The sequence below is a fragment of the Babylonia areolata genome, chromosome 5 (genome assembly GCF_041734735.1).
Source record: "Babylonia areolata isolate BAREFJ2019XMU chromosome 5, ASM4173473v1, whole genome shotgun sequence".
Taxonomy (NCBI): domain Eukaryota; kingdom Metazoa; phylum Mollusca; class Gastropoda; order Neogastropoda; family Buccinidae; genus Babylonia; species Babylonia areolata.
Window position 1 is genome coordinate 18,699,853 of NC_134880.1, and position 12,500 is coordinate 18,712,352.

The 12,500-nt window shown below is 43.0% G+C and overlaps 1 protein-coding gene across 1 annotated transcript in view; it reads right to left on the minus strand.

The window, feature by feature from the left end:
- Positions 1-12,500, minus strand: part of LOC143282406 (opioid-binding protein/cell adhesion molecule homolog) — a 279,886-nt gene that overhangs the window by 252,691 nt on the left and 14,695 nt on the right. Inside the window, exon 2 of the mRNA XM_076588035.1 lies at positions 6,862-8,830. Within this exon, the coding sequence (XP_076444150.1) occupies positions 6,862-6,913 (52 nt within the window). The 5' untranslated portion in view covers positions 6,914-8,830. The remainder of the gene's footprint in view (positions 1-6,861; positions 8,831-12,500) is intronic.

A 12,500-nucleotide genomic window follows, 5' to 3' on the forward strand; every position in this document is an offset into this window, starting at 1 on the left:
ATTCCATCACCATCATATCACTGGATGGGTTTGGTTGGTTGGTTGGTTGGTTGGTTGGTTGGTTTGGTCTTTTCTATTTCCTAGACAATAAGAAACTTTCGAAGAAGAAAATCTCTTTCTTTCTGCTTCTTCTTCTTTTTCTTTTTTTTATTTTTTATTATTTTTTTTTTAATACTGAGGAGAAGAAAAGCATTATCCGGAATCGTAACAGGTCTGACATCATGGGAGGTCAGGCAAATTGGAACCAAACGACTCGTCGAATCACCGTTCAGAATAATACTCCTTGCTCTTACCCCCCCCCCCCGCCCCCCGCCCCCAACTCCCCACCCCTACCCCACACCCCCACCCCAGGCCCCAACCCCCCTCCCCGGCTAGCCCCGCGACCCCCTAAACTCTGCCCGTTCCCACCTACATCCTCATACCCCTCACCCCAGCTGTCATCCATCCCCTTTCCATTCTTGCTTCCCCAACCCCCCCCCCCCCCCCCTTTTTTTTTTTTTTTCCTCTCTCCCTCTTGTAACGGACAGTAGGTCTGCTTGAAGATCTATAACTTTCTTCTTCTTTTTTCTTCTTCTTCTTTTTTTGATCAAGTGTTTCAAAGAGTAGGGTGGGGGGGTGGGGGGGAGGGAATCGCAGTATGAGGCTTCCTCTAGTATTTGAAAAGAAGGCGTGGAAGAAGAATAGGCTGGGAAAAGAACTGGGAGCCAGAGAGAGACAGACAGACAGAGAGAGAGAGAGGAGTAGCGGAGTGGAGGGGAAAGGTGTGGGGGAGGGAGGGGTGAGAGGGGCGGGTAAGGGTAAGGGTAAGGGTTGAGGTCGCCTTTGAGAACGTATTGTTTGATCGTAAACACTTGAAACTTTTCTCATTACAAGTGTAGGTCTGGTCCTTTCTGTATTAGAAACGCTTGTTTTCCGCCGGCGCATGCGTGTTATGTCTGTATTTCTCTGTCTGTCAGTGTGTACTTCTGTATCCTGTCTGCCTGTTCCCCCCACCCCCACCCCCACCCCCACCCCCATCCCCACCTCCGTCTCTCTCTCTCTCTCTCTCTCTCTCTCTCTCTCTCTCTCTCTCTCTCTCTCTTTCTCTCATTGTCTCTCAGGTCTGGATGTAACCATGACAAGAACACGAAACTAACAGCAAATCAACACAGAAAATCAAGATTAAATCAACACGTGTCATTTATCTATTACTATCGCGAGAGAGAGAGAGAGAGAGAGAGAGAGAGAGAGAGAGAGAGAGAGAGAAAGAGATAGATGCAATGATATACATACTCAGACACACATAAATACAAACACACACGCAGACACGCACACACGCGCGCGCATACACACACCAGCACAAGCAAACAATTCATGTTTGAATAGGGTGGTTTTGAGGGTAGATTTAAATGAGATATATACATATCTATCTATTTGCATATATTATATATTTTATATATACACACATGTATATATATGTGTGTGTGTGTGTGTGTGTGTGTGTGTGCGTGCGTGTGTGCGTGTGTGTATGTATATATATATATATATATATATATATATATATATATATATAGATATATATATGTGCGTGTGTGTGCGTGTGTGTGTGTGTGTGTGTGTGTGTGTGTGCGTGTGTGTGTGTGTGTGTGTGTGTGTGTGTGTGTGTGTGTGTTCTCTTCTTCTCCCTTAACTTTATGATGAGTCATTGGGACGCCGCGCACAACTGTTCAACAGATTCCTCCAGGTCTGTCTGTTATGTGTCAAAGTCTCAAGATACAAGATTAAAAAAAATATTTCTTAATCTCCAAAAACGAAATCGTTGTCACGTTTGCTGACTAAAAAAAATTTTTAAAAAAAAAACAACCTGGAAAATATAAAAATATGGGTCTCAAGAAATGTTTTTTTTCCCTTCATCTGCAATGTTCGTTTCTAAATTTCCTGTTTCGAACCCTTCCCATCAGTTCCATGGAGGATTGTTTGTAAAATTTTGTTTTTGATCGCCAACAGATGAAACCAGATCTTTCAGTAACAAATTCTGTATTTCCTTTTCTTTTTCTTTTCTAAACGATAATTTCATTCTCTACTTGCCTTGAAATATTTCATTCCAACTCTGATTTTTACACCAACAGAACAAACCAGATCTTTCAGTATAAAATTCTGTATTCCTGATCTTTTCTTTCCAAACCATAATTTCTTTCTCTTATTGCTTTACACTACTTCATTCTGTCTCTTGGCTTTTAGCATTCTACACATTTTGTTTCTGTCAACATCGCATTCAGTGTCAAAACACATTGTACGTTTCCATGCACATCCTTTTTTTCAGCATGAATCCTTTCATTTATGAGCACAGCTATGTTGCAGAATACATTCACTGAATAATATCAGACCGTCTGAACACCAAGCATAAACCCAACGTATCTAATAGCATCTTGGAACTCTTGACCATTCACTTACTCAATATATTTGCTGAGTATACTCTCTCTCTGTGTGTATATATATATATATATATATATATATATATATATGTGTGTGTGTGTGTGTGTGTGTGTGTGTGTGTGGTACAGTGATTGCAGGGAACAATAAGAAGTCACAGATTAAAAAAAAAAAAAACATGGCCAAAGATAAACGTTACGTTTCAAAATACCAGACCCCTTGACATTTCTCCTGTTCTGTATGTTGTTCCACCCACAATATTATCATGATGGAACAATTCTGGACCACTTTCTTTCGTTCTGGATCACTTTTGTGGCGACAAAAACTCAAAGCGAGTAAATCAGAGCGTAGTAAAGCGTATAACGCACAACCAGATTGAAATTTTTTTTGTGTGCCTTTTTTTTTTTTTAACTCTGACATAAAACACAGGGGATAGTGAATGACGAATCAAGGTCGCATGAACCTTGTAAATGCTAAGCTGTGGACGAGTCGCTGTGGTATCAATTTGATTTGTGGGCAAATGCAGCTTGAGTTGTCTCAACTGAAACTGCTGGTTTCATTTCATCATCATCGTGGGAAAGGAGAGAGAGAGAGATACATGAGCGCGTGTCATATCGAGTTTGGCTAAATTAAACAGTCATTCTCGTGTAGTGCCCCAGTTAAAGAACAAATCGATTTAGATAAGGGCTAATGCATGTAATGTGAGCACGTACAGTCTTTGTGATTTTTTTTTTTCCTTCCTAAGTTTGTTACTTTTTTTCCCCTTCCCAATCTTGTGACTTTTCTGTGACTTTTTTTCCCTGTAGCTTGCTTTCCAATCACCTTTACAATAAGAGTGGGAAACCATAGTTTAATGAAATCCCTGAAATCTACTTTTTAACTATTTGATGTAACAAGTAGCCGTCATAAATGTCATGAAATCAGTAAAAATTCGAAGTGATTCTATGAAATCTCTAAATGCATAATACAGCAGTTATCAAACGAAATATCTGAACCTCACATATACAGGCAAAAATTCTTTATAAACCATAACTATTAGCATTCTATTCCATATGAGAAACAAACATCAAGGAAAGGTCGCGAGGATGAAATTACAAATAGCATACATTCAATTTCCATTCAAAAAAAAATGACCCCACATTATAAAATCACAAGATCAGCCAGAATTACAGAGCAGCTTTTTGCCTGAAAGCATCTGCACCACCATGTCTGGCAGTTTGTATTTCCGTCACTGTTGCACTTGAAAAATAGAAAATACCCCCCACCCCCTACTGCCCCCCCCCCCCCCAACCCCCCACCCCCGTCCCTCCCTCCTAGACTTCAAATGATCAATGACTGCTGATCGAAGAGAGATATGCTGATACTTTGTCGACGTTTCCTTGTCACAAGGCCTGACTAAGCCCGATGGGTTACGCTGCTGGTCAGGCATCTGCTTGGCAGATGTGGTGTAGCATATATGGATTTGTCCGAACGCAGTGACGCCTCCTTGAGCTACTGATACTGATACTCCTTGACCAAGCAATCTCTGTGGAGTGAGTTTCCTGAATGAAAAGTCCTGTCAAAATTACTGCTCGCCGTTCCTGCTTCTCTCTAACATCCTTACTGAAAGAGATACATGTCCAGGATTAGACATCAGTGCGACACTTTGTTATTTGAACTGTGCAGTCTGCCACACTTTCCTGTGGTGATGATATGATGATAAATATATAATAATATATACCTATATAACGCCTATTCTCGGTCAAAGACCAAGCTCCAAGCGCTTTGCAAACACGGAGTCATTTTGCACAACAGGATGCCTGGAGCCGACTGACAGCTGCCATTGGACGTTTCCTGTATCATGCAATCAGGTTTCACTCACACACACACACACACACACACACACACACACACACACACACACACACACACACACAAACACACACACACATGTGCTATTTTGCGTGCATTATCGTTTTCTTTATTTACACCGCCATGTAAGCAGCCATATTCCGTTTTCCGGGGTGCGAAAAACGAATGACAATATTTCAGAAATGTCATCAAATCACTGAGAATTTCAGTGAGTTAATGAAATCTCCGATGGCCACAAGGCTTTAATGAAATTACTGTTTCACAATCTTACTGTAACACACACACACACACACACACACACACACACACACACACACACACACACACACACACACACATGTATGTATGTATACATCTAAATGAGATATTTTCTGTGTACATGATTACCATTTGTAACATACCTGTTCAGGTCAATTCAGAATGGACCGCTAGTCTTCTCGAAAAACATCATTTACATTTCATTGCATCTCTCTCTCTCTCTCTCTCTCTCTCTCTCTCTCTCTCTCTCTCTCTCTCTCTCTCTCTCTCTCTCTCTCTCTCTCTCTCTAAATTTTTACTTCGTAAACCGGTATTAATGTATTTTTTGTTGTCTATATATTTACACGGATACAATGCACGGTTTGTTGTCTATGTTAATGCTTATTTGCTTATGTGTTTTCGTTGAGTTGTATTATGTTTACGTATACCCCCCTGTGGCCTGATTGTGAATAAACCATTCCATTCTCTCTCTCTCTCTCTCTCTCTCTCTCTCTCTCTCTCTCTCTCTCCCTCTCTCTCTCTTTCTTCCACCCCCTTCTCCCTCTCTTTACTTGTCACTCTCTCTTTCTCTCAAAGCCTGACTAAGCACGTTGGGTTACGCTGCTGGTCAGGCACCTGCTTGGCAGATGTGGTGTAGCGTATATGGATTTGTCCGAACGCAGTGACGCCTCCTTGAGCTACTGAAACTGAAACTGATCTCTCTTTCTTTCTCTCTTTATTTTTTTTCTCTCTCTCTATCTTTCTCTTCGCCTTTTCTTCATCTCCCCATCTCTATTTCTCTTTCTTTCCCCCTCCTTCTTAAGAAAGAGCATCACAAAGACAATACAAGGGGGGAAAAATCACTCCCTTTTATGCCTACGATGGAAGGTCAGTTTCAGTGTGTAAATGTCAAGCAGATGTACAATTTCAATGTAAATGTTAAGTAAGTGTGTGTAACCTTTACAGCGTTTTGAAAGAAAAAGAAAGAAAAGATTCAGGTAACTCCGGTGTTTAGGTTCCAGTACAGGTATATGTTCTTTCCAGTCTCCTACAACACATAGCTGATTTCATCTTTCCCCCCCCCCCCCCACGCCCCTCCGCCCCCCCCCCTCTCTCTGCCTCTCTCTCTCTCTCTCACTCTCTCTCTCTCTTTATAATGGATGTTAACACGGAAGTCCCCCCCCCCTTACCCATGTTGTCACGGGCAGAAAGGCCTAAACAATAAACCATTCAGACTTCAGACTTCAGTCTTCTCTCCCTCCCTCTCTCTGCCTGTCTGTCAGTCTGTCTCTGTCTCTCTCTCTCCCCCCTCTCTCTCTCCCTCTCTCTCCCTCTCCCCCTCTCTCTCTCTCTCTCTCTCTGTCTCTCTGTCTCTCTCCAGTTGGCTCTCTTTGTTTTGTTTCAGTAGTTGCTTTCTCAATTTTCATTTGTTTATTCTAACGTTTTGTTTTGCAATGAAAGTCATATTGACGCATTTACCCATGTCATAAGGACCTCATGGTCAATGACACTGAATTGTCAAAAAGCGTCAAAAAGCGTCAAGGGTCTCTCTTTCTCTTTTCTTTCTGTCTGCCTGTCTCTTTCTCTGTCTTTATCTTTCTCTCTCCTATTGTTTCTCTCACTTTTTTCTCTGTCGTTATCTCTCTCTTTCTCACCCGCTCTTTATCTTTCTTTATATCTCACTTTTTCTTTATCTTTCGTTATCTCTCTCTCTATCTCTTTGCCCCCTCCCTCCTCCCTCTCCCTATCTCTTCCAAACAACATAATGTTCCATGCATGTGCATAAATGTTATGTAGGTATACAGTGGTCCTATTCATGTGTTCAACCTTTACGGTGCTTTTCCAGTTAATTCCTGCTTAGGTTCAATCATCATTTGCTGTCCTTAGTCCCTTACAACACACTACTTGACCCCCCCCTCTCTCTCTCTCTCTCTCTCTCTCTCTCTCTGTCCGTCTCTCCCTCTCGCCCCATCTATCTCTATATCTTATACACATGCACACAGAAAGAAAAAGACACAAATCTGCAGTAGTAGACATACTCACTCACTCACTCACTCACTCACTCACACACACACACACACACACACACACACACACACACACAAACTCATACGCGCGCGCACGCACGCACACATACACTGATATACACACGTACACAGTCGACAGATCGACAGTAAGAGAGAGAGAGAGAGAGAAAGAAAGAAAGAAAGAAAGAGAAATAAACAAACAAACAAACAAACAAACAAACAAAGAAACAGTAAACACACACGACGACACTAAACAAAGAACAAACCAAAAGCAACATAGACAACCAACAATAACAGCAAACAAACAATCACAGTGACCCACAACACAGCTTACCTTGCAGCAGAAAGCAGTACAAGACAACGACCAGAGCCACAAAAGTTCCCATGATGCGCGAGCTGGGCTGTTCGGGTTGACCAATCAGAAAATGCCCCCACCAGCAAAATCACGTACGTGAACACTGTCCTGCAGCTGGGAGATTCTGTTCTGTCAGTACGGGTGGAAATCACCAGACCTGTAGTCCTCCTGTTTCCTCGGGTATGTATATTCTCTCTCAAGTCCTGCTCAGAGTTTGATCGGCTGCATGAATTTAATCGTTCGCTTCGGCGGAAACTCTTCGCCTAAGAACCTTATTACATTAGCAATCTTTTTCTAAGTCAATCAACTCTGGGTTATTTACGTGAAGTTCTAACGATTTTGCTTTACTTTACGTTTTTCGTTGGAACGATTTCTGTGATCATTAATTCAAAAGCACAGCATGACTATCAGAGTCTGGCAGAAAGCAAAGATTGACTGAATTGGAAGTGGTGACTGAAAGCTGATGACTCTACTTTCCACAAAAAAACAAATATGTCGGTCGATGTGTACCACTCAAGGCTGCAGTTTTGCTGAAGCTGAAAAGATTGTCTTTAATTAGCACTCCATTGACAGAAGCAGGTGTATCAAATTATTGCATATATCAGTAACAAGAGTCAAACACAGGAAACGACTTCGATCAGTTCTAACCAAGCTCAAAGTTTAATTTATTTATCTTTTAATCTCCGTAGAAGAAGGATGCTTTTTTATGGTTGAAATTCAGTTTGAAATCAATCAAAATTCAATAGGCCTGCGTTTGCAAAAGCCCACGTCTGTGTTATCCTTGTAACATTCATACAAATTAAAACAACGTCTTCAATATGGTCTCGATACACGGAATGCAAGAGCAGTGTCAACTGCCGACGATTTCCATTTCCAATGGCAGTTTGTCTGATGAAGCTTTTTCTTCCCTTTATTTCTCTTTCTCTTTCGTTCTCGTTTGCCAGCAACAAATTACACGCTGTGCACACTGAAAGATAACAAAAAAAGGGAGAAAACTTCTGACTGCCAATAGCCGCGAGGATCAATGGAGGCCTGAACAAAACCAGTCGAACATCTTTTATTTACTCATTCCTTTTTTTTTTCCCCTTGTTGTATAGACGTCAAGAAGAGCTGAACAGGTTGGTGGAAGATCACTTCAATAATTCCCTGAATTCCCCCAATGTCATTCCATCAGCCCTTCCCTTCCCCACTTGTGCCCTCCACCACTATCCCCTCCGAGCGCTGAAAAGCCTGGGCGAGAGAGAGAGAGGGGGGGGGGGAGAGGGGAGAAGAAGGAGGGAGAAAAAAGAAGAGCGAAGGGGGTGGAAGAAGAAGAGTCAGCCAATCTACAAATGGCATGAAAACATCCCGGCTTCTTGTCCAAACCAGTCTCCAGCGTCCCAGCCCAAGTCTTGCCCCCCGGCCACTAGCGGCTCATCATTTCTTGTCGGGCAAGCAGATGCAGCATTCAATTGGAGTGTCAGAAATCAAACGAGGAATTTCCACGAGGGGGAGAAAATGTGGAAAGTTTCTCCACTGGCGCACTTGAGTCCATTTCTGAGGCCCATTCTTCAGAGAGCTGGTCCCAGTGTTGGGTGGTGAATGGGGTGGGTTGGGGGCATGGGGGGTAGGGAGATGGTTTACGTGAACTGGTTAGAAGAGCGGGCGGCTGGCAGCGACCCCCCGCAGTCCAAAGGACTGACAATGAGTCAGGTGGACAAAGCGGTAAAAGTTTCAGTCAAGGAATACATCAGTGTAGACTTAACACCTCCTGCCTTTGTGTCGTTCTACACAGTCCATATTTCTCCCCCTTGTATTATTATTATTATTATTATATATATTTTTTTACATATGCTGTTTCTGATTGCGTGTCTGGTTGTGTAAGCTCAGGTCCTTGTAGAGGCACCAAACTGGGCAAGGAAGGACTTACAGGGGTAGGACTGGAGCAGCACCCCGGAAGGTGATGTTCCTGCGAATAGAAACAAAAACACACAGCAAATTAATTAAAAGTCATTGATATTTCGGTATTTCGCAAGGATTCATTCAACAACAATAGAGGCAAGCGATCAAGAGGACCAAAAAGAAAGAAAGAAACAAACAAACAAACAAAAAACCGCAAACCAAGCAATTCAACAATCAAACACAAGGGAACTAAAACCAGCACCCGATCCAGAACACGAAATACCAACAACGAAACAAAATATGGTATTGTACGAATAATTGAAAAACAAAGGCAAGTCCACCCCCCCCCCCCACCTCCGCCCCCCCCCCCCCCCCCCCCCCAATCACACACACACACACACACACACACACACACAGAGATGGAGAAAAAAAGCATAACAAGGAAAACAGGCCGTCACACACCACTGTTAGAGCCAACAAGGCAATTATCTCCCTATCTTCCCAACCGTAAAATAAAACATGGGCAACGGGAGATGACAGACAGAAGTGGACAGACGATTGGTCAGGTAGCCAGCCAGCCAGCCAGCCAGCCAAACAGACAGATGGAGAGCAGAGAGACAGACAGACAGACAGACAGACAATCAAAGAAACTGATCGATTGATTGTGTCGGAGTGTGGGTGTGTCTGGGAGGTTGGATGGGTGTATTGCTGGGGAGCTGATAAAAAAGAGATGATATGACTGATTGATTGACGAATTACATACATAGTACATAGTTACGTACGTACCTAGGTACATACACAGAGAATAAATGAAGAATCTCTTTTACTTTTTTTTTTCTCAAGGCCTGACTAAGCGCGTTGGGTTACGCTGCTGGTCAGGTATCTGCTTGACAGATGTGGTGTAGCGTATATGGATTTGACCGAACGCAGTGACGCCTCCTTGAGCTACTGATACTGATACTGATCAACATCATCTTTCTTCCGTGTACTTTATTTCATTTCCCAACGTGCATCAATCTTTTCTTCTTCTTCTTCTTCTTCTTCTTATCCCCCTTTTTTTAGGGGGTGGGGGTGGGGGTGGGGTCTCTTTTCTTCCTTTTCCTACTCATCCCTGCCTGCAGTCCATGAAATCAACACATTGGTGACTGGTACGTTTCACTCCATCGAGTCTTGCTCCTTGGACCCAGGAAATTTTAGGTAGAGCGGAGTTTAACGACCTATCGATTTTACGCCCTTAAGGTAGGTAATTTTAGACGCGGCGATATATATATATATATATATATATATATCTATATATATAGAGAGAGAGAGAGAGAGAGAGAGAGAGAGAGAGAGAGCTCAAAGCGCTATACACGAAAGAAAAAAACAAACTTTGGTAGGGCTTAAATAGGCCATGCTTGCTGCCCTTCCCATGTTTTTTTGTGTTTATGTGCTCATGCTATGTTGTTGTTTAATATTAATAAAGCACACACACACAAAAACAATAGACCACTCCCGACTACTCTCTGTCCGCCACTCTACCCCCTCTCTCTCATTCCTCATACATGCAAAGTGAGTTGGAAGGCATGGGGCGGTAGTTGGGAATGTAAGAAAGAAACCAAGAGTGCTTACGGATAGGTTCTGAAAAGGTGAGGTTTTTTTTTGTTTTTGGGGGGTTTTTTGGTGTGTTTTTTTAGGATATGGGCAAAGTATTGCAAATTACCGATAATGGGTAAGCGTTCAACGTTGCACATTACCGGTTAGTCGGCACAGGGAGGAAGGTGGCAGAATGGTTAAGACGCTCAGCTGCCAATACAGAGAGTCCGTGAGGGTGTGGGTTCGAATCCCGCTCTCGCCCTTTCTCCTATGTTTGACTGGAAAATCAAACTGAGCGTCTAGTCTTTCGGATGAGACGATAAACCGAGGTCCCGTGTGCAGCACGCACTTGGCGCACTGAAAAAGAACCCATGGCAACGAGAGTGTTGTCCTCTGGCGAAATTACGTAAAATGAAATCCACTTTCATAGGTACACAAATATGTAAGCATGCACTCAAGGCCTGACTAAGCGCGTTGGTTTATGCTGCTGGTCAGGCATCTGCTCAACAGATGTGGTGTAGCGTGTATGGATTTGTCCGAACGCAGTGACGCCTCCTTGAGAAAGTGAAACTGAAACTGAAACGGCACATGGTGCGCAAGAGATAACAAAGTGCCATGATATTTTCGGCATGATGAGCTCGGACTGGAAAGAGGTCTGAGTTCAACATCTAGCATGTATGACCCTTCATCACGAAAAAGCAATCCTTTGACTAATGTGCTAGACTGGCGCACTAGCCGAGTAGTTAAAGCGTTGGAATTTCAACTTGAGGGTACCGGGGTTTGAATCTCGGTAACGGTGTCTGGTGGGTAAAAGGTGGAAATTTTTTTTCCGACCTCCCAGGTCAACATTATTTGCAGACCCGCTTGTGCCTGAACCCCTTTCGTGTGTATAGGCTATATGCAAGCAGCAGCATCAAATACGCACGTTAAAGATCCTGTTATCCATGTCCGCGTTCGGTGGAATATAGAGACAAGAACATACCCAGCATGCACCACCCACCCCCCGAAAACGAAGTATGGCTGCCTACATGGCGGGGTAAAAACGGTCATGCACGTAAACGCCCACTCATGTCAATACGAGTGAACGTGGGAGTTGCAGTCCATGAACGAAAAAGAAGACGACGACGAGAACACGTGGTAAGAATGACAATGGAAATGACAATCCTACTAATTTCCGGGTGGTGGTGGTGGTGTGTGTCCATCGAGATCGATGATGACCATCGTTGTCATCCAGCTGGGGGATGGGGGGAGGGTAGTGGTGGTGGGGGGGGGGGATGCTCATGAATCTATCTGTGAATGCGCAGATGGCTGAATAGTCCAATCTGCGCACGAAATGTTCGCTGACAGTTCACTGACAATGATATGCCTGTCTTTGTCTGCCCCAACTGCCCCAGATTTCGGGGTACGTCATAATCATATCACTCTGAAAGTACAAATCAGCGCAGTCAGCACGAGTTGAAGACGCCACGGCGCAACTATTTAATTAAGAACAACGACCACCGTCTTCGGTTCACTAATAAAGAGAGATATCAGGCGTTGATAAACAAAGACAAAGACCACAGGACGCTGACAGAGACTATGAAGTTTTAATATGATATGACATTGTTCCTTTTGGATCTATTGAAGACATTGCACTTGCTGGCTCCGGTGTCGACTGATTTTTTTTTTTTTTTTTTTTTTTTTTCCAAATGCAAGACGTGCATTTGGACATGTGTGAAAGAAAAACAACAACAACAACAACAACAACTAAAAACAACATCAACAAGCCACGTACAAAGTAGACAAGGGAGCAGATCCAGATGTTTCTGTGCGGAGGGAAATAAAAGGAAAGAAAAATACCGAACAAAAATCGTTGATGTCAAACCAACTTTAACATCGCATGGTCAGCCGAGCCTCATCGATTATGCGAAGTCAACTGCATGGAAATTCAAATATGTTTATGTTCTCCTCTCTCTCTCTCTCTCTCTCTCTCTCTCTCTCTCTCTCTCTCTCTCTCTCTCTCTCTTTGTGTCTCTGTCTCTGTCTGTCTGTTTGTCTGTCTCTCTAGTCAACCAGATGGAAATTCAAGCATGTTTATGTTCTCTCTCTCTCTCTCTCTCTCTCTCTCTCTCTCTCTCTCTCTCTATCTATCTATCTATCTCTCTCTCCGAGTGAATTTAAAC